This window comes from Haliotis rubra, unplaced genomic scaffold (genome assembly GCF_003918875.1).
Source record: "Haliotis rubra isolate DU_JTF1 unplaced genomic scaffold, ASM391887v1 Scf84, whole genome shotgun sequence".
Classification (NCBI taxonomy): Eukaryota; Metazoa; Mollusca; class Gastropoda; order Lepetellida; family Haliotidae; genus Haliotis; species Haliotis rubra.
Genome location: NW_025767568.1, coordinates 1707712 through 1732061, shown reverse-complemented (window position 1 = coordinate 1732061; position 24350 = coordinate 1707712). Strand labels below are relative to the sequence as shown.

At 42.7% G+C, this 24350-nt stretch overlaps 1 protein-coding gene across 1 annotated transcript; it reads right to left on the bottom strand.

Moving 5' to 3' along the window:
• Positions 1–537: 537 nt before the first annotated feature.
• On the bottom strand, positions 538–21506 carry LOC124262486 (organic cation transporter protein-like). The gene is made up of 8 exons (XM_046696991.1): positions 21231–21506; positions 18608–19029; positions 17464–17703; positions 10716–10850; positions 9867–9949; positions 5549–5669; positions 1611–1683; positions 538–899 (listed from the first exon to the last, which is right to left on the bottom strand). Exons 1-8 carry the CDS (start codon positions 21504–21506, stop codon positions 672–674), a joined length of 1578 nt encoding a protein of 525 aa, XP_046552947.1. The 3' UTR covers positions 538–671.
• Positions 21507–24350: the final 2844 nt, after the last annotated feature.

Here is a 24350-nt window from a genome sequence, read left to right as displayed (position 1 = left end):
AACTGGGACTCTTGTTTTGACAGCTTGCTTATTGATTTTCATAAACATGCATTTTATTTAGTGATGCTGAACAGAAGTGTCGGTCCATTGAAATGCAGAAAGGATAACCTCACTTCCTGATCTGAACAGCTGTGAAAAATTAATTTATTAACAGGCTGGACTTCACGTGTTTCAGTTGTTATGCCATTCAAAGAGTTTTTTCGAGTTCCATTTACAAGATATGCATCAGTAGAAGCTACTGATGAGAAAGGCCATGTTTGAAATATGTCTCAGCAGTGAATGTTAAGATGGGAAGCAACGTGACTGTGAACCTTCAGGGCCCGTTTCACAAAGCGATCGTAGCGCTACGGCTGTCGTAAGGCTATACTAAGGTATGGGGGTTGCCATCACCTTAGCGCTACGATCGCTTTGTGAAACGGGTCCCAGGACCCATCATAAGTGCCCTTGGGTGTATACTTCTTAGGGAGCCGAGAACGATACTCCAGCGTGCATTGATTAAGTGACAAACTGACATTGGTAAAAAGGAAGTGCTTTGAGCTTGTTTTATGTTTTTACTTCAAATTTAGAGTAACTGTGATTACAAACGAAGTTTCTTTGTCCTTTCCACATTTATTAAGGACCAAGAATCAACCATCTTAGCATTGATCCTGTCCATGTGTTCCAGATTCAGGTCAGAATTTCGTGGATGAGAAAGATTCTGGTTGTTTCTCAGGTGTGTCCACAGTTATGGTCTTGTTGGGCGTGCTGTTCTTAATGGTCGTCAGTTCAGACTTGACTTCCGTTACCATCGTGTCACTCAAAGGGAGACCTCTTGTTTCTTTCAGGAGCATAGTCATCGCTGCGCACGCAGCTGACGTCGCCCCGACAACCATGAACGGAACAAAGACATACCCCTTTTTCTGCAATGAGGATTACTTATACTTAATAGGGGTGACCTATTACAGTCATGCATACTTCTGAAAAGGGTATTTGGTGTAGAAGGCTGAAATCAGATTATTTCAAATATTTTCTTCTCATATCAAAAGGGCACAGTTTGACAATGTGGCGTCGAGAACAACGTGACATGTGGTCACAAACAGATCATGAGGCACACGTGACATAGCTCATCAAAACCAATACCCTGTTTGTTCTTGTTCTAGGTTCAAGTTCCTGCACGAACTCGTTCTGAAAGGTCCCATCACCTGTGTTGGTTGGGCGCGGTGGGCGAGCTGTCTACTAGTATACAGTACACAACCCTGTGCACTTAAAAGAACCCACGAATCCGTTGGTTTTTGACCAGATGGTGGTCACATGAATACGTGCAAACACCTAGTTGCGGGTACAGCAACGTGCAGTAAACTTGGACAAAGTACTGTGACTATGCGCCCCAGTCCACCCAGCTGTGAATGGGTACCTCGTAAGGATGGAAAAGCCACATTAACTCGGTGCGCCTAGTAGGCAGCAAGAGTTGTATGATCCCAAGGGAGTTGAGATTGAAAAATACGATGTGCCGTTGTGATGGCTATCCAATGATCGAGGGAAACAAAGCGCCTTTGAGCAGTTGTACTGGATATCGGCGCTATACAAATGTATGTATGTACAAAAGTGAAAGTATGGATAAATGACGTTACCACAGTAAATATATATGGTGCAATTATCCCTCCTATCCGAGCTGTTGTATTGGCGGCGCCGTAACCTAGGTTTCTGAAACAGACCGTATTTCATGATAATAATATCTTTTGCTGACATGAAAACATGAATCAATACATGGAATCGAACCTTCCGTGCAGTCAAGATCGCCTTCTTAAAGTTCTTTGCAGACACATAAATAAAACATGTAAAAGCAAAAAACACTTTTCCATATTTGGGCAAATATGACAAAATTGGGATGCAAAATTATTAGGATTCATTAAAAAAAATACGTCGAACACGAGGAAATGACAACTGACGTTGATGTATAGCAATACACTCTCCAGGTCCTCACTATCGATGTCACTGTCTTTGTAACACAAATCTGCTTATCGCACAGAAACAGGTGATCTCATGAGTTGGGGATGCGTCTGATTTTGATCTACGACTAAGCGCACAGTCTCGTTGAACTTTAGTAGGTGTCATCGATGTAGGCGTCATACTGATATGTTATATTGGACATGTATGCTGTACAACCATATCGGGCATGGCGGTGATATATATATCAACCTGCAAAACGCAAACGCCACAGTGTGACTGCAGCTGAGAAGCGTGATATTTGCAAATTTAAAGAAAGTAATCCTTCAACCAGTTTGGACCATATCAGTAAGCATTTTGAGAAATCTATAGGGCATGCCATAGGAAAATCTACAATTGGGGACATCTTGAAAGTTAAAGATAAATGGTTAGGAATTTCTAAAGATCCGGCCTCTATTTCCTGTGTCAGGAATACAAAACATCAAACTTTGGAAGAAGTCCAGTACCTTTGGATTATCGATATGAATAGTAAATAGGCAGCAGTAAATGACGCGATGATTGTTGAGAAAGCGCAATTCTTTGGCACACAACTTGACTTTTCGGACTTTGCATATTCACGTGGTTGGCTGACACGTTTTAAATCGCAGTACTCTCTCTCCAAGGAAAATTACCAGGGCGAAACAGCCAGTACTGACAAAAATGCAATCTCAAAAGGGAGAGAAGAGTTAAAATCAGTGCTTAGAAAGTACGAGTCTGATGATATTATAATTTGGGCGAAACCGGAGTGTTTACGCCCCAACTACACTCTCGCTTCAAAGGCTTGCACAAGCGTCAAGTGGTCAAAAGAGGGCATTACAATTGCTCTTTGTTCAAATGTTGTAACTGGCTCATTAAGTTTAAACCTTTTCTGATTGGTAAGGGAAGGCGTCCGAGCTGCTTCGGTTGTGACTTTGATCCAGAATTGTATGTTCACAACACCAAAGCCTGGATGACGAGTGACTTGTTCAGTGACTGGTTGAGATATCGTTTTGATAGTAGACTTTTTTACCATGCCCTGACGTCATCAAAAAAATGACTCACAATGCTTTGACGTCAAAAACTTGATGGCGTCACAATGCTATTACATAGCTGCACTGCAAGTCTAATGGCAGTACCGTGTTCAGAGATGTACAATTGTCATTGAAAACTAATGAAGCAAACATTTATCAGCTCGTGTTGATCTAATTGATATCAGTCGACACATGGATGATATTCACTCCACATATCTGATTTGGTTGTACAGTACAGTATATATGTCCGTAAAGTCCGATATGTTACGTTTATACAGTATATAGGCCTGCTATATTCACGCAGAATGCATATCTGATGTTATTCTCCATACATTTTTGCTACATTCATGAAGAATACATACCTGTTGTTATTCTTTATACATTTCTGCTACATTCATGAAGAATACATATCTGATGTTATTCTCTATAAATGCCTGCTATATTCATGAAGAGTACATATCTGTTGTTATTCTCTATAAATGCCTGCTACATTCATGAAGAATACATATCTGATGTTATTCTCTATACACGTCTGCTACATTCATGAAGAATACATATCTGATATTATTCTCTATAAATGCCTGCTACGTTCATGAAGAATACATATCTGATGTTATTCTTTTTACATGCCTGCTACATTCATGAAGAATACATATCTGATGTTATTCTCTATACATGCCTGCTTTATGCATGAAGAATACATATCTAATTTTATTCTCTATACATGTCCGTAATATTCATGAAGAGTACATATCTGATGTTATTCTCTATAAATGCCTGCTTTATTCATGAAAAACTCATATCTAATGTTATTCTCTATAAATGCCTGCTACATTCATGAAGAATACATGTCTAATTTTATTCTCTATATATGTCCGTAATATTCATGAAGAGTACATATCTGATGTTATTCTCTATAAATGCCTGCTATATTCATGAAGAATACATATCTAATGTTATTCTTTATATATGTCCGTAATATTCATGAAGAGTACATATCTGATGTTATTATCTATAAATGCCTGCTATATTCATGAAGAATACATATCTGATCTTATTCAATATAAATGCCTGCAATATTCATGAAGAATACATATCTGATGTTATTCTCTATAAATGCCTGCTACATTCATGAAGAATACATATCTGATGCTATTCTCTATAAATGTCTGCTACATTCATGAAGAATACATATCTAATTTTATTCTATATATATGTCCGTAATATTCATGAAGAGTACATATCTGATGTTATTATCTATAAATGCCTGCTACATTCATGAAGAATACATATCTGATGTTATTCTCTATAAATGCCTGCTACATTCATGAAGAATACATATCTAATTTTATTCTATATATATGTCCGTAATATTCATGAAGAGTACATATCTGATGTTATTATCTATAAATGCCTGCTATATTCATGAAGAATACATATCTGATGTTATTCAATATAAATGCCTGCTATATTCATGAAGAATACATATCTAATGTCATTCTTTATATATGTCCGTAATATTCATGAAGAGTACATATCTGATGTTATTATCTATAAATGCCTGCTATATTCATGAAGAATACATATCTGATCTTATTCAATATAAATGCCTGCAATATTCATGAAGAATACATATCTAATGTTATTCTCTATAAATGCCTGCTACATTCAGGAAGAATACATGTCTAATTTTATTCTCTATATATGTCCGTAATATTCATGAAGAGTACATATCTGATGTTATTCTCTATAAATGCCTGCTATATTCATGAAGAATACATATCTAATTTTATTCTTTATATATGTCCGTAATATTCATGAAGAGTACATATCTGATGTTATTATCTATGAATGCTTGCTATATTCATGAAGAATACATATCTGATGTTATTCAATATAAATGCCTGCTATATTCATGAAGAATACATATCTGATGTTATTCTCTATAAATGCCTGCTACATTCATGAAGAATACATATCTGATGTTATTCTCTATAAATGCCTGCTACATTCATGAAGAATACATATCTAATTTTATTCTATATATATGTCCGTAATATTCATGAAGAGTACATATCTGATGTTATTATCTATAAATGCTTGCTATATTCATGAAGAATACATATCTGATGTTATTCTCTATAAGAATACATACTACATTCATGAAGAATACATATCTGATGTTATTCTCTATAAATGCCTGCTACATTCATGAAGAATACATATCTAATTTTATTCTCTGTATATGTCCGTAATATTCATGAAGAGTACATATCTGTTGTTATTCTCTATAAATGCCTGCTATATTCATGAAGAATACATATCTAATGTTATTCTCTATATATGTCCGTAATATTCATGAAGAGTACAATTCTCTACAAATGCCTGCTATATGCGTGCGGAATACATATCTGATTTTATTCTCTATATGTGTCCGTAATATTCATGAAGAGTACATATCTGTTGTTATTCTCTATAAATGCCTGCTATGTGCATGCAGAATACATGTCTGTTGTTGTTATTGTCTATAAATGCGTGCTATATTTATGTACAATATATGTCATTCAACCCACCTGATGACAGTGGGGTACATTTCAGTCGAGAGTATCTGCATGGCTCCCCAACCGTTTCCAATTCCAAATTTGGTGACCAGAGCGAGGCCAGTGATGATTGGGCCCTGTTTATCAGCATCCACTGAAACATGCCCCATGCTATTATAGGCAGTGTTATACGTTGTACAACAATAGTTCACATTGTGCCTGTAAAAACACTGTATCTGGGAATTCCGTAAGGGGCACTAATGTGCTATAATGTGCCTTGCGCTATATTCAGCCAGAGTTATAGAGGCTTCCATCGTGTTCTGACCCAAAGACTATCATAGAATGTTCTAGCAACTTATATGTGTGCTTATAAGGAAAGTCCTGAGTCATTTCTCATTTCTCATTACATTTTATGCAACCAGGCTAGGTTTTCTCGAAATGTTCGTAGCCCTACGAACTTCGTAAGTGCATTCTTAAAACATTGGCTACGGTCAAAGTCAAGAATTCTTAAGAAGGCCAGCATTGTGGGTGATCATCATTCCCTGCCTAGCCCTAGTTTCAAGTTGGAGTACTGCTGCTGAGAACTGTACATTGCCATCATTGTTTTTACTGCTATAATCTGTACTAAATTACCCCTGAATTTGTACTGCCACACAATTTTGCACTGTCATAGTGATACAATTGTATTGATCTGTATTGATTTGTGAAATATAGTCAAGTTTAGAACACAATTGTTAATTATAGTAAATTTCTGTGTTGTCTGTTGGTTACATGCATAGTTCTCTTACAGACTGATTTCAGGTTGACTATTTTATGTTAACTTAGAAATCAACTTGCGGAGACCAATTCACGGAAAATAGGGTGGGATTTGGAGGTTTGTGCACTTAACAGTTTATCCCTTTTTCACATAATCTCGAATATGACTCTGTTTCCGATTTCACCTCGTCTCACTGTCTGATATATGGAATCTGACTGTGAAAGGGGCTTCACACTCATGACGTTTTACAGTATGTACGTACCGCCATAAAAAAACTGAGAGGTTAAAAAGAGGCAAGGAGACCCTGGTATTTGTATCTTATTACAAACTGACAGAACGACGCTGGGTTTGATGTGATTATTCGACAATATCTCATTTGTGCCATGGCTAGCAGTGTAGCAATGTGTTTTAGAAAGAGACAGAAAGTTTAATCATTTGGTATGAAGTGTTTTTTCTCCTTTTATTGGAGCGTTGAAGAAAAGCGTAAAATGTAACGCATAGTTTTCGTTCTGTCGATAAATATACATGGCTTCAGATCACAGCAAAAACTGCATGGAGTCATTTTTCAGAGCTTATGGTACCTTAAATGACCTCCATAGTTGGATTCAACCTTTGATCAGCAAAACCGGTGAGAGTAGTAAACCGTAAAATGTTCAAATATCCATTAAAATAGACTTAGTAATAGTATAGAAAACCAATTTCAGACAGAATCTATATGCGAGGTGATAGGGTGACAATTCGTTGTTTCAGCTTCAAGTTGTGATCGGTGCGTTTTTTTATAGTGGAGCTCGAGAATATTAAGCAATAAGGTGTGTTACAGAAACTATTTCACTCGCGTGTCGTGTGTTTCAAACTGATTGATGCTTTGTAAGAATGTTTGCATTACCTACAATCTCGTTGGGGAAATAAAATAGACAATTACAAGAAGGACATATTTTCTATTTTACAATCACACGCACTGGTCAATGCCTTGGCCAGGTTTCACAAAGCTATCGTAGCGCTACGACTGTCGTAAGTCTATGTTACAGGAAGTACGACAGTCGTAGCGCTACGATAGCTTTGTGAAACGGGGCCCTGGCCTCACAAGGAACCGAAAACCTTTTTGTATAGCAACGGAAACGTTTTGGGTTGGTTTCAAATTCTTCTGCGAGTGCTCATAGAGGTTTCATCGCACCATAGCAACGAGTTACGGACTGAAGAAGACAAGGACCCTTTCACCAAGGATGTGGCGTAGTTTTATATCGAGGGAACTTATAAACTCTTTAAGCAAGCATATTGAGGAAGAGTCACCATGAATTTGCCGTCGTGTCTTAAAGATATATTTCAGACATCTTTCGGAGTTGTTCGGCAGTTAGAGAGTATTCTCCCCTGATTGTTAGGGGTTTCAGCAGGGCTCCAGATAATTTTTCAATATACAGGAGGAGGAGTACTGGAAAAACCTAAGAGTACATTTAGAGTGGTATGCTCCCATTTGTTAGACATGCCAGTTGTTAAACACCCCAAAACACATAAGGTCACAGACCACTGCACACACCTATTACCTATTAGTGAAGAATGGGATAGTCTATATTCGTTACAGACATATAAAGAGAACGCAACACAATTGATAAGCACTACATATCATTTTATTGCATTTTATATGCATTTGTTTGCAAATCCATGTATATGAAATTCAGCATTCTTCAATGTCTTTTATCATTTATTTCTAAACCACTGATTCAACTCAACTTAATCAAATGTCCGATGGCATCAAGGAAGTCAAGTGGTGTCCTGGTACCCTGGTGAAGCTGGTCCTTCAGTCTCTGGATTCTGTTCTCCAACTCCCTGTACACTCGCTTTCTAGTAGGAGGAGCTGCACCGAAGTCGATCTGAAACAGCTTGGGTCGGTCTGCGGACTCGATCTTGCGGATGACGGTGATGAACCTGTAGATGTTCGGATGGTCGTGTGGCAAAGTCCGGTTTAGTCTGTTGTGGAAGCCTCGAGATTGTTGTTAGCGCGCGGTCATCTGGTCTGCTGGTGCTTCCATAGGTGCATTGGAAATCTGGCGTCGTCATCCACCCAGTTGGCAACAATGTAGTCATTGAAGTCCACTGAATGAGGAGTGTCAGGAGTTGAGTTCATGGATTCCAGCCACGTGTCTTGCACCAGATCTATGGGAAGGAGTGGAAGTGCTGCAACACGTCAAATCCACTTCTGAACACTGGGGTCATCCTTGTAGAGTCTGGCTAATCCCCAGTCTTGTGTCTTGCGCTATATGGCTTGACTGAAATGAAAGAAGCATCCCTTGTTCTCGGCATTAGGAAACTCAGCTTCGACAGCCTGAAAACCTGCAAGTTCAAAGTCTGTCTGAACCTTGGATGGAGCAAGGTCTCGCGGCAACTTCTCGTGGGCATGGGTCTTGAGTAAACTGAACAATCTTCTGTAAGTTGTCATCTGTCTGTCCGGAAGCAGTGCGTACACCAGGGCGAAGGTAGAGTTACCTTAGAGCGTAGAGCTGCAGACACTGTTTAAAAACGGCATCAAAGGAACTTCTGCTGCATCTTGTTCAGCGATCACCTGGTTGTAGAGGCCATGCATGTGGATTGTCTCTTCTCTAGCTCTTTTCCTAAGACTGCCGATAAACTTAGCCCGAGTGACATTTTCCGGTGGATGACTGTGGTCAGAAACATTCCTGACAAGATCTCCAACTGTTGTGCATTTGCCCTTGCAGGTCTTAACAATGCATCGCCAGTGCTGACATGTGTGTCGTGTTGTGGACTTGTTGTAGAGGAATCCTTCAAAAAGAACTTGTGATCTGCCTCGCGACGATGGGACATACTCTACTCTTTGTATACCAGCCATGGTTAATGTGCAAGGGTCATCCTCAGTAAATGATGTATTTTCTCAATATAATTGAGTTAACTCTACTAAATAGTTAATCCCGCCTTGAGAAAAAGAAATGATCTCAAGATAAACACAACTGAATGTAAATATTAAATGCTAACTATAAAAAAATCTTTAATCAAACAAACATTTCTTGAGTAAAAAAACATCATAACTGCTTGCTCTTAATCCTTTTGATCTATTTGACAGTTAAGCTGCTTTACTATAAATCCTTCTACTGAGCAGTTTGGGCTAGTCCACTATTGTTGTAGGTATAGCAGTAATTAACCCCCAACCTCTGGCAATATCAGAGTGTGTGACAACTGACATGTGTATCAAATGGGAGACAACCTTTAGATTACTGTATGGAATTAAATACAGTATCAGTAACCTTGCGTTCTGTTTCATAAATGCACCACGACATTGCTGGTCTTGTGTAAACAGGCCAATAAACAATAAAACAATACTTTTTCAGATAAATACGTCTGTAAATAATTCTAAGACCGAACACCATTGTTGTGATGCGTATCTGCGACGTTTCCTAAATTATTTCCTATCGTATCGTGCATATTTTTTATCCGTACATACGCCGATATGCCTTTACCCGGTAGCCCTGCGCCGGTTTGGGTATTAGCACTCTAACGGTTTTTACTTTGTCCAATCCCTTCTTTTATTTTATTGTTTCTCCATAAACGAGTAAACATTTGATTGAGTGGTTAATGATACCTCACCATATGTCCACACCACGGGTACAGCAAATGCAGCAATTGAAGCGATCCCAAAATATAGGATGCTTGTCAACTTCCTTCCAATTCTGGGAATAGAGATGGCACGTCAGTGAAATGAGAGTACCTCTTGATATAATTCCAACCATGTCAAAATATCTGAATCTGAGTGACGGAACAGTTCAAGACATGCTTACCCTTTTTCGCCAACACCTAGTGTCATCGCTGACTTATTCATTCATTTAATTTTGACTACTATATAGCATTATGTATTTACAAATAAAAGCGACAAAACCCTTTCCGCATCCATTAGACATCTCTGCTATAAGCTGAGTCGATTGTACAATTCTGACTTTGTCATGCTTATGTATTTGTTTCAACAGTATTACAGCTGTATGATGTTTTTTTGTAAACAATCGAGTTGGACCAGACAATCCAATGATTGTCAACTTGCGATATGGACGGATCTGACGGATTAACAAATGTTCGGATTAACAAATGTTTGGCTTAACGAATTATGCATACAACCATGCCCCTGTTATTGTTCTTCGGTTAAAGGGGCGGTGGGGTAGCCTAGTGGTTAAAGCGTTCGCTCGTAACGCCGAAGGCCCGGGTTCCATTCCCCACATGGGGACAATGAGTGAAGCCAATTTCTGGTCCCCTTACTTAAAACGGTGTAAAACCCAACTCAGTCAGTCAGCCTTCAATTACATATCGCTTATTGAGTTTTGTGAAATGCTTGTGTTAGTTTGTCAGACCATACGATTTGTTTCTCAATCTGCCGACTAAGCCTTTTTCTTGCTCCAACGGATCTGAGCATGTATAATAGTATGTGTCATATAACAAGGTACCTACTTGTTAGCTAGGACGAACGTCATCATGGTGCCTGGTACCTCGACAATGGCCATAAGGAAGATGTTGAGGTAGAGGTTTCCTGACAGAGAACCAACTCCAAATGAAAGACCGTAGTACGCAAGCGACATGCAAGCCCTGAAAAAATCATATCAGAATGTGAGGGGCTATTCAACACAGGGAAATAATTAAGAGCAGGGGGTTTTTTTTCGTTGTTTTTTTCAGAAAACGTAGCAGGTACACACCACGGCAATTGTGTACGGTCTTAGAATACTTTACTTGCGTATTTATCTGAAAAAGTATTGTTTTATTGTTTATTGACCTGTTTACACAAGAGTAGAAATGTTGTGTTGCATATATGAAACGAATCACAAAATTACTGATACTCCATTAAATTCCATCGAGTACTCTTAAATGTACTCAATGTTACCGCATACACTTTATCACACACTAATACCAGACCCCAAATGCCACCATGTTCCATGTTCGTAATGGTACGTATACCGAAAAGACCGCACCAAACTACTACACTGCTCCAACACACTGCCACAATACAACGTAACTCTCCCGCACCACATCATATCTACGGTACAGGAGACAAGATTGGGATGGCTTTTGTTCACTGACGAGTCAAGATTTCATCTGGCAGGTCAGACGGCGAGGTGACTGGTATGCGTTGTTCAACGTCGACAGTTTGGTGTTGACAGCGTTATGGTATGGGGAAACATGCCATCCCATGTTTGGACATAACTTGTCGATGGCCATCTGATAGGTCTGCGATATGGGGAATGAGATCACTGGGTCTCATGTGCAGCAGTTCGTTCAAGGACAGAGACGTAACTTGAAGCTTCATCACATCACATAACATCACATTACATCACACATTACAGCCCATGTCAAACATTACACGTCGTACATTACACCACACATCACACTACACCACACATCACATCACATCACACGTCACACATTACACCACACGTCACACATTACACCACACATCACATCACACGTCACACATTACACCAAGCATCGCATCACACGTCACACATTACACCCCACGTCATACATTACACGTCACACAGTACATCCAACGTCACTTATTAAATCACACATCACATCATATACCACGTCACATTTTACACCACACATCACATCACACGTCACACATTACATCACACGTCACACATTACACCACACATCAGATCACACGTCACACATTACACCACACATCACATCACGTCACACATTACAACCCGTGTCACACATTACATGTCACGCATTACACCCCACGTCACACATCACACGTCACGCATTACACTCCACGTCACACATTACACCACACCTCACATTACATGTCACACATTACACCACACGTCACACATTACACTTCACACATCACATCACACGTCACACATTACACCACACATCACATCACACGTCACACATTACGTCCCACGTCAAACATTACACCACGCATAACATCACACGTCACACATTACACCACACATCACATCACACGTCACACATTACACTACACATCACACATTACACCACACATTACACCACACGTCACACATTACACATAACACGTCACACATTACTCCCCACGTCACATATTACATCACACTTCATATCACACCTTAAACATCACACGTCACACAATACACTCCACGTCACACATTACACCCCAGTACAATGTGTGAAGCCAATTTCTGGTGTCCCCCGCCGTGATATTGCTGGAATAATGCTAAAAGCGGCATAAAATCAAACTAACTCACTCACTCACTTACACACATTGCACCCCACATCACATCACATCACACCACACATCACATCACACACCACACATTGCACCCCACATCACATCACACCACACATCACATCACATTTTATACATTACACCCCATCTCACATCACACGTCACACCACACATCACATTACACGACACACACTACACGCCACGTCACACATTACACTTCACACATCACATCACACGTCACACATTACACCACACATCACATCACACGTCACACATTACGTCCCACGTCAAACATTACACCACGCATCACATCACACGTCACACATTACACCACACATCACATCACACGTCACACATTACACTACACATCACACATTACACCACACATTACACCACACGTCACACATTACACATAACACGTCACACATTACTCCCCACGTCACATATTACATCACACTTCATATCACACGTTAAACATCACACGTCACACAATACACTCCACGTCACACATTACACCCCAGTACAATGTGTGAAGCCAATTTCTGGTGTCCCCCGTCGTGATATTGCTGGAATAATGCTAAAAGCGGCATAAAATCAAACTAACTCACTCACTCACTTACACACATTGCACCCCACATCACATCACATCACACCACACATCACATCACATCACACACCACACATTGCACCCCACATCACATCACACCACACATCACATCACATTTTATACATTACACCCCATCTCACATCACACGTCACACCACACATCACATTACACGACACACACTACACGCCACGTCACACGTCACACCACACATTACACCCCACGTCACATATTACACACACATCACACCTCACGTCACACAATACACCCCACGTCACACGTCACACCACACATGATATCACGTCACATCACACATCACACGTCACGCATTACACCACACATCACCCGTGTCACACGTCACACCACACATCACCGTCAGGTCACACGTCACACGTCACACCACACATTGCACCCCACGTCACGCATTACGTCACACCTTACACCACATATCACAGGTCACACATTACACCACACGTCACACATTGCGCCATACATCACATTACGTCACACATTACACCACACATCACATCACACGATACACATTACACACCACGTCAAATCACACGTCACACATTACACCACACGTCACACATTACGCCACACATCACATTACGTCACACATTACACCACACATCACATCACACGATACACATTACACACCACGTCACATATTACACCACACATCACATTACGTCATAAATTAAACCCACGTCACAAATTACACTACACGTTACACATTACACCACTCATCACATCACACGTCACACATTACACCACACATCGAATCACACGTCCAATACTACACCACACGTCCCACATTACGCCACACATCACATTACGTCACACATTACACCATACATCACATCACACGATACACATTACACCACACGTCAAATCACACGTCACACATTACACCACACGTCACACATTACGCCACACATCACATTACGTCACACATTACACCACACATCACATCACACGATACACATTACACACCACGTCACATATTACACCACACATCACATTACGTCATAAATTAAACCCACGTCACAAATTACACTACACGTCACACATTACACCAATCATCACATCACACGTCACACATTACACCACACATCGAATCACACGTCCAATACTACACCACACGTCCCACATTACGCCACACATCACATTACGTCACACATTACACCACACATCACATCACACGTTACACAGTACACACCACGTCACATATTACACCACACATCACGCCACGTCACAAATTAGACCCCACGTCACACATTACACCCCACGTCACACGTTACACCACACATCACATCACACGTCACACCACACATGACATAACGTCACATACTAAACCCACGTCACATATCATACCACACATTACATCAAGTCACATCACACTGAACACATTACACCACACATCACGTCACGAAACAAGTCACATCATACATTGCACCGCACGTCACACATCACACCACACATCACGCCACGTCACACATTACACCACACATGTCATTACGTCACACATTACACCACACATCACATTACGTCACACATTACACCACACATCACATTACGCCACACATTACACCCCACGTCACATATTACACCCCACATCACATCACACGTCACACATTACACCCCACATCACACATTACACCACACATCACATCACACGTCACACATTACACCCCACGTCACACATTATACCACACATCACATCACACGTCGCACATAACACCACACGTCGCATATTACACCACACATCACATCACACATTACACGTCACACAATACACCCCACGTCACACATTACACGCCAGTACAATGTGTGAAGCCATTTTCTGGTGTCCCCCGCCTTGATATTGCTAAAAACGGCATCAAATCAAACTCACTCACTCATTCACTCATTACAACCCACGTCACACATTGCACCTCACATCACACCACACATCACATCACACGCCACACATTGCACCCCACATCACGTCACACATCACACCACACATCACATCACATCACATTTTACACATTACACCACACATCACATCACACGTCACACCACACATGACATAACGTCACACACTAAACCCCACGTCACATGTCACACCACACATGACATCACGTCACATCACACGTCACACATTACACCACATATCACGTCACGAAACACGTCACATCATATATTGCACCACTCGTCACACATCACACCACACATCACGCCACGTCACACATTACACGTCACACATCACATTGCACCCCACGTCACACATTACGTCACACATTACACCGCATATCACATAACGTCTCACAGTACACCGCACGTCACACATTACACCACACATCACATTACGTCACACATTACACCACACATCACATTACGTCACACATTACACCACACATCACATAACGTCATACCAAACATCTCATCATGTTACACATCATATCACACCACACGTTACACTTCAAATCACACTTCACACATCACACTACACGTCGCAATCACATTACCACGACAACGCACCTCTGCACACTATGCAACATTCAAAATGTTGACGGGAGAATTCTAACTTAATTTCCAACCCTTGTCCAGATGTCCTTCACCAGTAACAAGGAACATATGAGGGGCGTTTACAGATTCTTATAATGTTCTTGCAACAAAATGATCATCCTCTTCATTCCAAAACACAACACATGAGCTCGTCCACAACAGATTTCTAATACAAACGTTTGTTTACAACGCCGTGGGGTCTTTAGTATCTACCGCTCCATACTCTTCAGATGAACTGGATGACAAGCGACCACCAATACATGTTCCTGACCTATTTAAGTCCCGGTAGGTGTACTGTTAGGGTCCTGTGCTCACCAGACAAACTGGATGACAAGCGACCACCAATACATGTTCCTGACCTATTATAGTCGTGGTAGGTGTACTGGTAGCGTCCTCTGCTCACCAGATAAACTGGATGACAAGCGACCACCAATACATGTACCTAACCTATTATAGACGGGGTAAGTGTACTGGTAGGGTTCTGTGCTCATCAGATGAACTGGATGACAAGCGACCACCAATACATGTTCCTGACCTATTATAGACGCGGTAGGTGTACTGCTAGGGTTCTGTGCTCACCAGATAAACTGGATGACAAGCGACCACCAATACATGTTCCTGACCTATTATTGTCGAGGTAGGTGTACTGGTTGGATCCTGTGCTCACCAGATGAACTGGATGACAAGCGACCACCAACCCACGTTCCTAACCTATTATAGACGTGGTAGGTGTACTTGTAGGGTCCTGTGCTCACCAGATGAACTGGATGACAAGCGACCACCAATACATGTTCCTGACCTATTATAGTCGCGATAGGTGTACTGGTAGGGTCCTCTGCTCACCCGATAAACTGGATGACAGGCGACCACCAATACATGTTCCTGGCCTATTTTAGTCGCTGTAGGTGTACAGGTAGGGTCCTGTGCTCACCAGATGAACTGGATGATAAGCGACCACCAATACACGTTCCTGACCTATTATAGTCGCTGTAGGTGTACTGGTAGGGTCCTGTGCTCACCAGATGAACTGGATGACAAGCGACCACCAATACATGTTCCTGACCTATTATAGTCGAGGTAGGTGTACTGGTAGGGTCCTGTGCTCACCAGATAAACTGGATCACAAGCGACCACCAATACAGGTTCCTGACCTATTATTGTCGCGGTAGGTGTACTTGTAGGGTCCTGTGCTCACCAGATAAACTGGATGACAAGCGACCACCAATACTTATCTTGAGTTTCACGTAAATGTCGTTTTCTGATTGGCTGAGCCAATCAATGTACCCCGCTTACAAGCGTATAACATTTTCTAGGTTACCCGCTGGAAATGGCCAAATGTGGGAATTCGTTTGGTACTTCGTATTAGTAGTGTTTGGGCCTAACGCTGGTACTCCTTATTACGATCCAATACCCGTCCTTCCCCTCGCCCTTCTTGCTCAGATTACATGAACAAATATAGAGGGTACATCAACCCATGTTTCCACCCAGAACCCCACCCCCACCCCCGCTAGTGACCAGTAAACTTATAATCTTCCTGACATGTTAAGGCCGCGGCAGGTGTACTAGTAGGGCTCCATACTCTCCAGATAAACTGGAATATCAGTGACCTCCAGGTCAGGTCGAGGTGGTTTTACTAGTAGGGCTCCATACTCACCAGATGAACTGGATGATCAGTGACCTCCAACACAAACTCCAGCCCTGGTACAGGTCGAGGTGGTTTTACTAGTAGGGCTCCATACTGACCAGATGAACACGATGATCAGTGACCTCCAACACAAGCTCCAGCCCTGGTACAGGTCGAGGTGGTTTTGTTATAAGGGCTCTATACTCACCAGATGAACTGGATGATCAGTGACCTCCAACACATGCTCCAGCCCTTGTAAAGGTCGAGGTAGGTGTACTTAGTGCCCGATGCTCGCAATGTATTTTCCTCCTCTGCAACCTGTTTTAGCATCTCTGCGGTGTTTGGAGATTTCTCCTTCCGGTTGTATCGACTCATCTGCTCGACCACCTTCTCCGCCTCCTCAAGCCGTCCCTTCACAGTCAGCCACCGGAGGCTTTCTGGGACGATGCTAAACAAAAGTAATATTCAAACTCAAACGAAACCGTGATCATGTGAGCAGGTTAGTTAGTGACTAGCATTATTAGAACAGTATCACCGCAAGGGACAGTGGAAATGGGCGTCACACTTTGTATCTTGCCATTGTACGCATGTGGAAGCGCCACTTTAAGCAATAATCCAGTAATATGACGACGGGGATCCCAGGGCTTCACACATTGTTCCCATGTAGGGAATCGATCCCTGGTCTTCGGCGTGACGAGCCAAGGCTTTAACAATCGGCTACACCACCGCCCAACCATTATGGGAAACGGACCTACTGTACACAAGCGAAAGCATGCGCATGCTTGACCCTTTTCTAAAACTAAAGGATATTTGTGGTGGATTCTTATGTTACAAGAGAGCCATCCAGATCTATACAAAAATGGACTGCACGTCAGACATTACCAGAGGTCATATCTGTGGGTATGGGAATAAATCGAGTAGGCCCGAATGGAACAGTTCACTTCATCCCATAGAAGCCATTCCAAGTCAAATACCATTAGCATATAGCGCTCGAGTGAGCAGCAACTCCACTATTGCCTCTTCCCATTTTATTTGGTCAGCGATTGTTGTTTTACGTTACCAGGTCTGCAATATCACGACGCCAAAAATACGGCTTAGCCTTCTCTTGGACGATTAAAGAGAGAAGTAAGTGAAGGAGTTACTTTTAAACCTGCTTTAGTGCTTACAGGCTACGTTCACAGCCTTGGTGAAACCCACGAGCATAGGTACCACGAGCAGGACCAACCGGGATTCGAACCCACTACAGTCCCAAAAGGATGCAATGAATCGTGAATCACAGCACCATTGAAGGCTGGCTACACTATGATTCCCGATGCTTACTGAAACAGAACAAAGTGTATTGTGTCACTCACAACCAGCCCAGGAAAAAAGGGATGTGCAGAGCTGCGTTGATGAGGTGTTGGTTGTGCCAGTCTGGCTGCAGCCACGTTGCTAAAGCCATCAACCCGACTCCACACGCCCAGGTAGGCAGCGATGAACAAACCGACCTCCATTTGGTACCCACGAACTCCATTGCATATGGATATGAAGTTGTGAAGAATATGCCTATCCCCAAGCCAATGAAAAACCTGAAAGTGGCAAACATTTGCCAAGACACCGAGAAAGCAGCTCCAATGTTACACACGCCGTGTAGAAGGATCCCAAGGTAGTAGGTCCTCTTCCTTCCAATGACATCAGCTGACTGTCCTCCCAGAAACGCACCTGCCAAGACGCCGGCCATCTGAATTGACGTCATTGTTGCCGCAATTGTATCTTTGTCACAAACAAGGTTCCACTGGATAAAATAGAAACGTTCGCATATAGTCTGTTTGTTCGTTGCCTAACACATCAAGAAAAATTGTCTTGTAAACACTCCACTGTTGTCGAAAAATACTTTGGGTGAATCACGCTTTGAACAGTATTATAACTTTCTGTGGAAGAAAAGGCGGGAATGGTGATGCACATCACCACACGCTGACAACTTATAAGTCAGATTTTGGGTATAAATGGGAGTAGAACCGACGATGATCCGAACCTTGAACAGCGAAATGACACTGGAGTAACCATGAAGCAATTAAATGTAAGAAAATCTGAAAAAAATCTCACAGGGTGCTCACAAACGATGAACCACAGGGTGCTGACAAACGATGACCCACAGGGTGCTGACAACGATGACCCACAGGGTGCTGACAAATGGGGACTGATGGGGTACTAACTGACGGAGACTCATAGGGTGCTGGCAAACGGGGACTCACAGGGTGCTGACAAACGATGACCCACAGCGTGCTGACAATGGGGACTGGGAGGGTACTAGCTGACGGAGACTCATAGGATGCTGGCAAACAGGGACTCACAGGATGCTGACTAACGGGGACTCACAGGGTGCTTACTAACGGGGACTCACAGGATGCTGACTAACGGGGACTCACAGGGTGCTGACTAACGGGGATTCACAGGATGCTGACTAACGGAGACTCACAGGGTGCTGACTAACGGGGACTCATAGGGTGCTGGCAAACGGGGACTCACAGGGTGCTGACAAACGATGACCCACAGCGTGCTGACAATGGGGACTGGTAGGGTACTAGCTGACGGAGACTCATAGGGTGCTGGCAAACAGGGACTCACAGGATGCTGACTAACGGGGACTCACAGGGTGCTGACTAACGGGGACTCACAGGGTGCTTACTAACGGGGACTCACAGGGTGCTGACTAACGGGGACTCACAGGATGCTGACTAACGGGGACTCACAGGGTGCTGACAAACGGGGACTCACAGGGTGCTTACTAACGGGGACTCACAGGGTGCTGACTAACGGGGACTCACAGGGTGCTGACTAACTGGGACTCACAGGGTGCTGACAAACAGGGACTCACAGGGTGCTGACTAACTGGGACTCACAGGGTGCTGACTAACGGGGACTCACAGGGTGCTGACTAACGGGGACTCACAGGATGCTGACTAACGGAGACTCACAGGCTGCTGACAAACGGGGACTCACAGGGTGCTTACTAACGGGGACTCACAGGGTGCTTACTAACGGGGACTCACAGGGTGCTGACTAACTGGGACTCACAGGGTGCTGACAAACAGGGACTCACAGGGTGCTGACTAACTGGGATTCACAGGGTGCTGACTAACGGGGACTCACAGGGTGCTGACTAACGGGGACTCACAGGGTGCTGACTAACGGGGACTCACAGGGTGCTGACTAACGGGGACTCACAGGGTGCTGACAAACGGGGACTCACAGGGTGCTTACTAACGGGGACTCACAGGGTGCTGACTAACTGGGACTCACAGGGTGCTGACTAACGGGGACTCACAGGGTGCTGACAAACGGGGACTCACAGGGTGCTGACTAACTGGGACTCACAGGGTGCTGACAAACGGGGACTCACGGAGTGCTGACAAACAGGGACTCACAGGGTGCTGACAAACGGGGACTCACAGGGTGCTGACTAACGGGGACTCACAGGGTGCTGGTAAACGGGGACTCACGGGGTGCTGACTAACGGGGACTCACAGGCTGCTGGTAAACGGGGGCTCACAGGAGGCTGACAAACGGGGACTCACAGGGTGCTGGTAAACGGGGACTCACGGGGTGCTGACTAACTGGGACTCACAGACTGCTGACAAACGGGACTCACGAGGTGCTGACTAACTGGGACTCATGGGGTGCTGACTCTTACAGGGACTGACGGGCTGCTGACAAACAGGGACTTACAGGCTGCTGACTAACGGGGACTCACATGGTGCTGACTAACGGGGACTCACAGGGTGCTGGCAAACGAGGACTCACGGGTGTCGAATGAAAGATGAATTCACGGCATGCGTCTTTGATTCAGCGACGACTTACAAGGTTCAGGCAAACAGAAACCAGCTCAGCAACACTGACCACCACATTCGTTCTAATCACTGACCAGTCACATAAACAGATTGTTCACTAGATCCACAATGGGGGCACGATGTCATGACGATAAAACACACTCACCTGATTAATGACGGTGTTCATGTCATCGGCGTATACATAGGTGCAGGAGTTGTTATCACCCTTGGGACACTGCTGGAACGTCGTGTTGTCCCTGTAGCTGACGTTGTTGGGGTCAACGCCGGGAGGCGTGCACCACCAGTTTGGGGCCACGCTTGCGAATGACATTATCATCATACTCCAAGCGAGTATCAGCCTAACGCCGAATATGATACTCAGCATCGCTAGTTGGAATGGTCCAAAACCTCCAACACTCTCAATGATTTCTTCTATCGACATGATGGAAGATGACCCTGTTTACTATCAGCTTCTGTGGCAAAGAAAAGTGACAATATTGAATCAATTATCATAAGAGTGAGTGTGTAAGTATATTTTTTTGGTCAAAATAAGAATTCTATAAGAGATTTATTCGTCACCGATGTGTCGAATTTTACTTTGTCCACCAAATGTTCATCATATGAAACCTTTACTGATGCCTTTATTGGTGTAATCCTGATCAGACAATATTGGACAAGGATTCGCGTGACTCTAGAAATCTTCATTCAAGAGTGAGTGAGTGAGTGAGTTTAGTTTTACGTCGCTTTTAGCAATATTTCTTCATTCAAGAGCGTACGAGCGGACCTCAAAGAAAATAATTTTGCATCATTCTCCTGAAATATGTATTTAATTATTATTTTTGAAATGATTTGAAGCTTACTTATCATCTAAAAGTTTGTTTATATGGCATTAAAATAACATTTTGTGTAAATATACGTTAGCATTTTATGACGTCCATGTGTTTACATGCGACTCAATGTGTATATTTGAACATTACGTTTAGGTCCGAGTGTCAGTATTGTGACGCAACTTGCTCTTTGATGAATGTATTTCGTTTGTTGGTTTTTAATGTAGCAACATTCCAGCTACATGGCTGCGGTCTGTAAATAATCGATTCTGGACCAGACAATCCTGCGATCCACAGCATGAGCATTCGCAATTGGTATACGGTGACATGTGTCAACCAAGCCAGCAAGATTAACCACCCGATCCCATCAGTCGCCTCTTACCCCATGCAGGGGTTGCTGAAGGCCAATTCTAACCCGGATCGTCACGGGTATCTTTGATGAATGAGAAATATGTGCATTTTGAAGGGTACTTCCGGGTAAAAACAATACTGTCAGCAGAATTAGATTTGACTAAGCAACCGTCATGAAGACGTTACTTAACATTTCCACAGCTACCGGAAATATTTATTTCTATTAATATTTGTATGACAATAATGACCGAATTGGGAACACATGTCAGCCGGCAGTGAAGTATTGTAGTAGATGTCACGGCCGGCAATGATCATGAAGGAAGGTAGTCTCAAGAAAGGAAGTGTCAAATGTTTCATATCAGTAGTACGTGATACCTACTCGATTTGTCAAACATGTCATTTACTCGACGAGGCATACTTATCTGAGTTTCCCAAAAGCAATTTGCGGAGTCTGTCTCAATCCTCTTGCAGCGCTGAACCAACTTCAGTCAACGTGGGGCGGAGGGATAGCCTAGTGGTTAAAGCGTTCGCTCGTCACGCTGAACACCCGGGTTCGATTCCCCAGATGTGTATAATGTGTGAAGCCCATTTCAGGTGTCCCCCATCGTGATATTGCTGGAATATTGCTAAAAGCGAGATAAAACCATACTCACTCACGCAGTCAGTCAACGTATTCGACGCACAAATCTCTGCGTACTGTCCAAGAATCGTCCAGTGGAAGAAATGTTTGTGCTCACTGCTTGCAACGAAATTTTATGAAATTTATGATGCTGAAGACAAAACGTCGACCCACACGCCATGCAAACGAGACCACGCGGATCGTCAGGATGTTGTCCCTATAGTGTTATCAAGATACCCTTCCTTTTATAGTGTGAGGCTGGATTTACTCAGTCATAGTGATGCTACCCGGGAGGTATGTTGGATTAAGTATGGCCCACGTTAATAGCTATTTATAGTGTCCTAAATAACCAATCGTATTACTCACTACACGAAACAAAACGCGGTACCCCTCGATTGAATATTGATAGACTGCCTACCTGAGTCCACCTGGAAATAATTTTAACGCACTGAGATAAAGTGTTACATTTACTCATCAGTTTGTTTGGTCACGATGGAACACCCCAAATATACTAGAATTTATAGTTTACTAGGGAATCTGTAATCACAGAGACGTTTGACCAACTTGTTAGATGGGTACACAAAGTTCAAGGTCTACCAGTTGGTTCTGTCGCAAAGTGGGTCAGATTACTGACCCTGTGTGCTGACGATTCGGTGCTTCTCTCTGAGAAGTGTCGGGAAATGCGGATTTGACTAAACCGTGTATAAAACTACTGAGTCTCATGCAAAACAGTTCTTAATGCTTGCTCCTTCGCACCTTGCAAAAGTTAACACGGCACATTCTGAGTTTAACGACTACGACTAATTCTGAATGCTAGACATATAACACGAAAGACACTTTAAACAGTGGAAGATACTGCCATACAATCTCGGACACCTGTTAGCTAATTCCTTCCCTGGTTTGGGTTTGGAATTTGTTATTCAAAAACATTGTCAAAATTGTTTCCAATGTGTAGTCTTCAATGTAAGTCGCCACTCACAAACTAATACCGTCAAGCTGGAGAAAGCTGCTTTATGATTGGCTATAGCTAATGTCGACTTCTTGTTAGTTGATTGACAATAGGTCAATCAAAGTTCGCAAGTCTTCTGACGTGGCCTTTCAATGCATTGTCATCAGAGCACTACATAGTGGTAACGAGCACTAATTTAAGATTTTAAAAACTCATTTAAAAAGAGCGGCCAAATTGAATGTATTTTTTAATAATCCCACAGAAGAGTGTTTTGGACTCTCACGTGTAAAACCAGCTACATCAAAGCCAGGCATGATGCGCGTACACACATGTTTATGCTTTTGCAAAACACAAAATATGCATACCCAGTCCCGAACCCCCTCAGATGTATTTAACATTTTGAAACGAATCAAAAGCCCATAATAAATTGTAATTCTTACCAGTTTAATCGCCAGGACTGTTTGAAGTCATCCGACCCCTTGTTTACACTTTGATAAGAACTACCTGACCCTTTTACACTGGGTCATCTCCAGATTAAGG

What these genes read in the sequence shown, in the direction of transcription:
- LOC124262486 (XM_046696991.1), bottom strand. Translation starts at nt 21,506, where the DNA reads ATGTCGATAGAAGAAATCATTGAGAGTGTTGGAGGTTTTGGACCATTC. An exon ending in TGAACACCGTCATTAATCAG is followed by an intron (nt 19,030 to 21,230) that starts GTGAGTGTGTTT and finishes TATTTTATCCAG; the next exon opens with TGGAACCTTGTTTGTGACAA. An exon ending in CCTTTTTTCCTGGGCTGGTT is followed by an intron (nt 17,704 to 18,607) that starts GTGAGTGACACA and finishes ACTTTTGTTTAG; the next exon opens with CATCGTCCCAGAAAGCCTCC.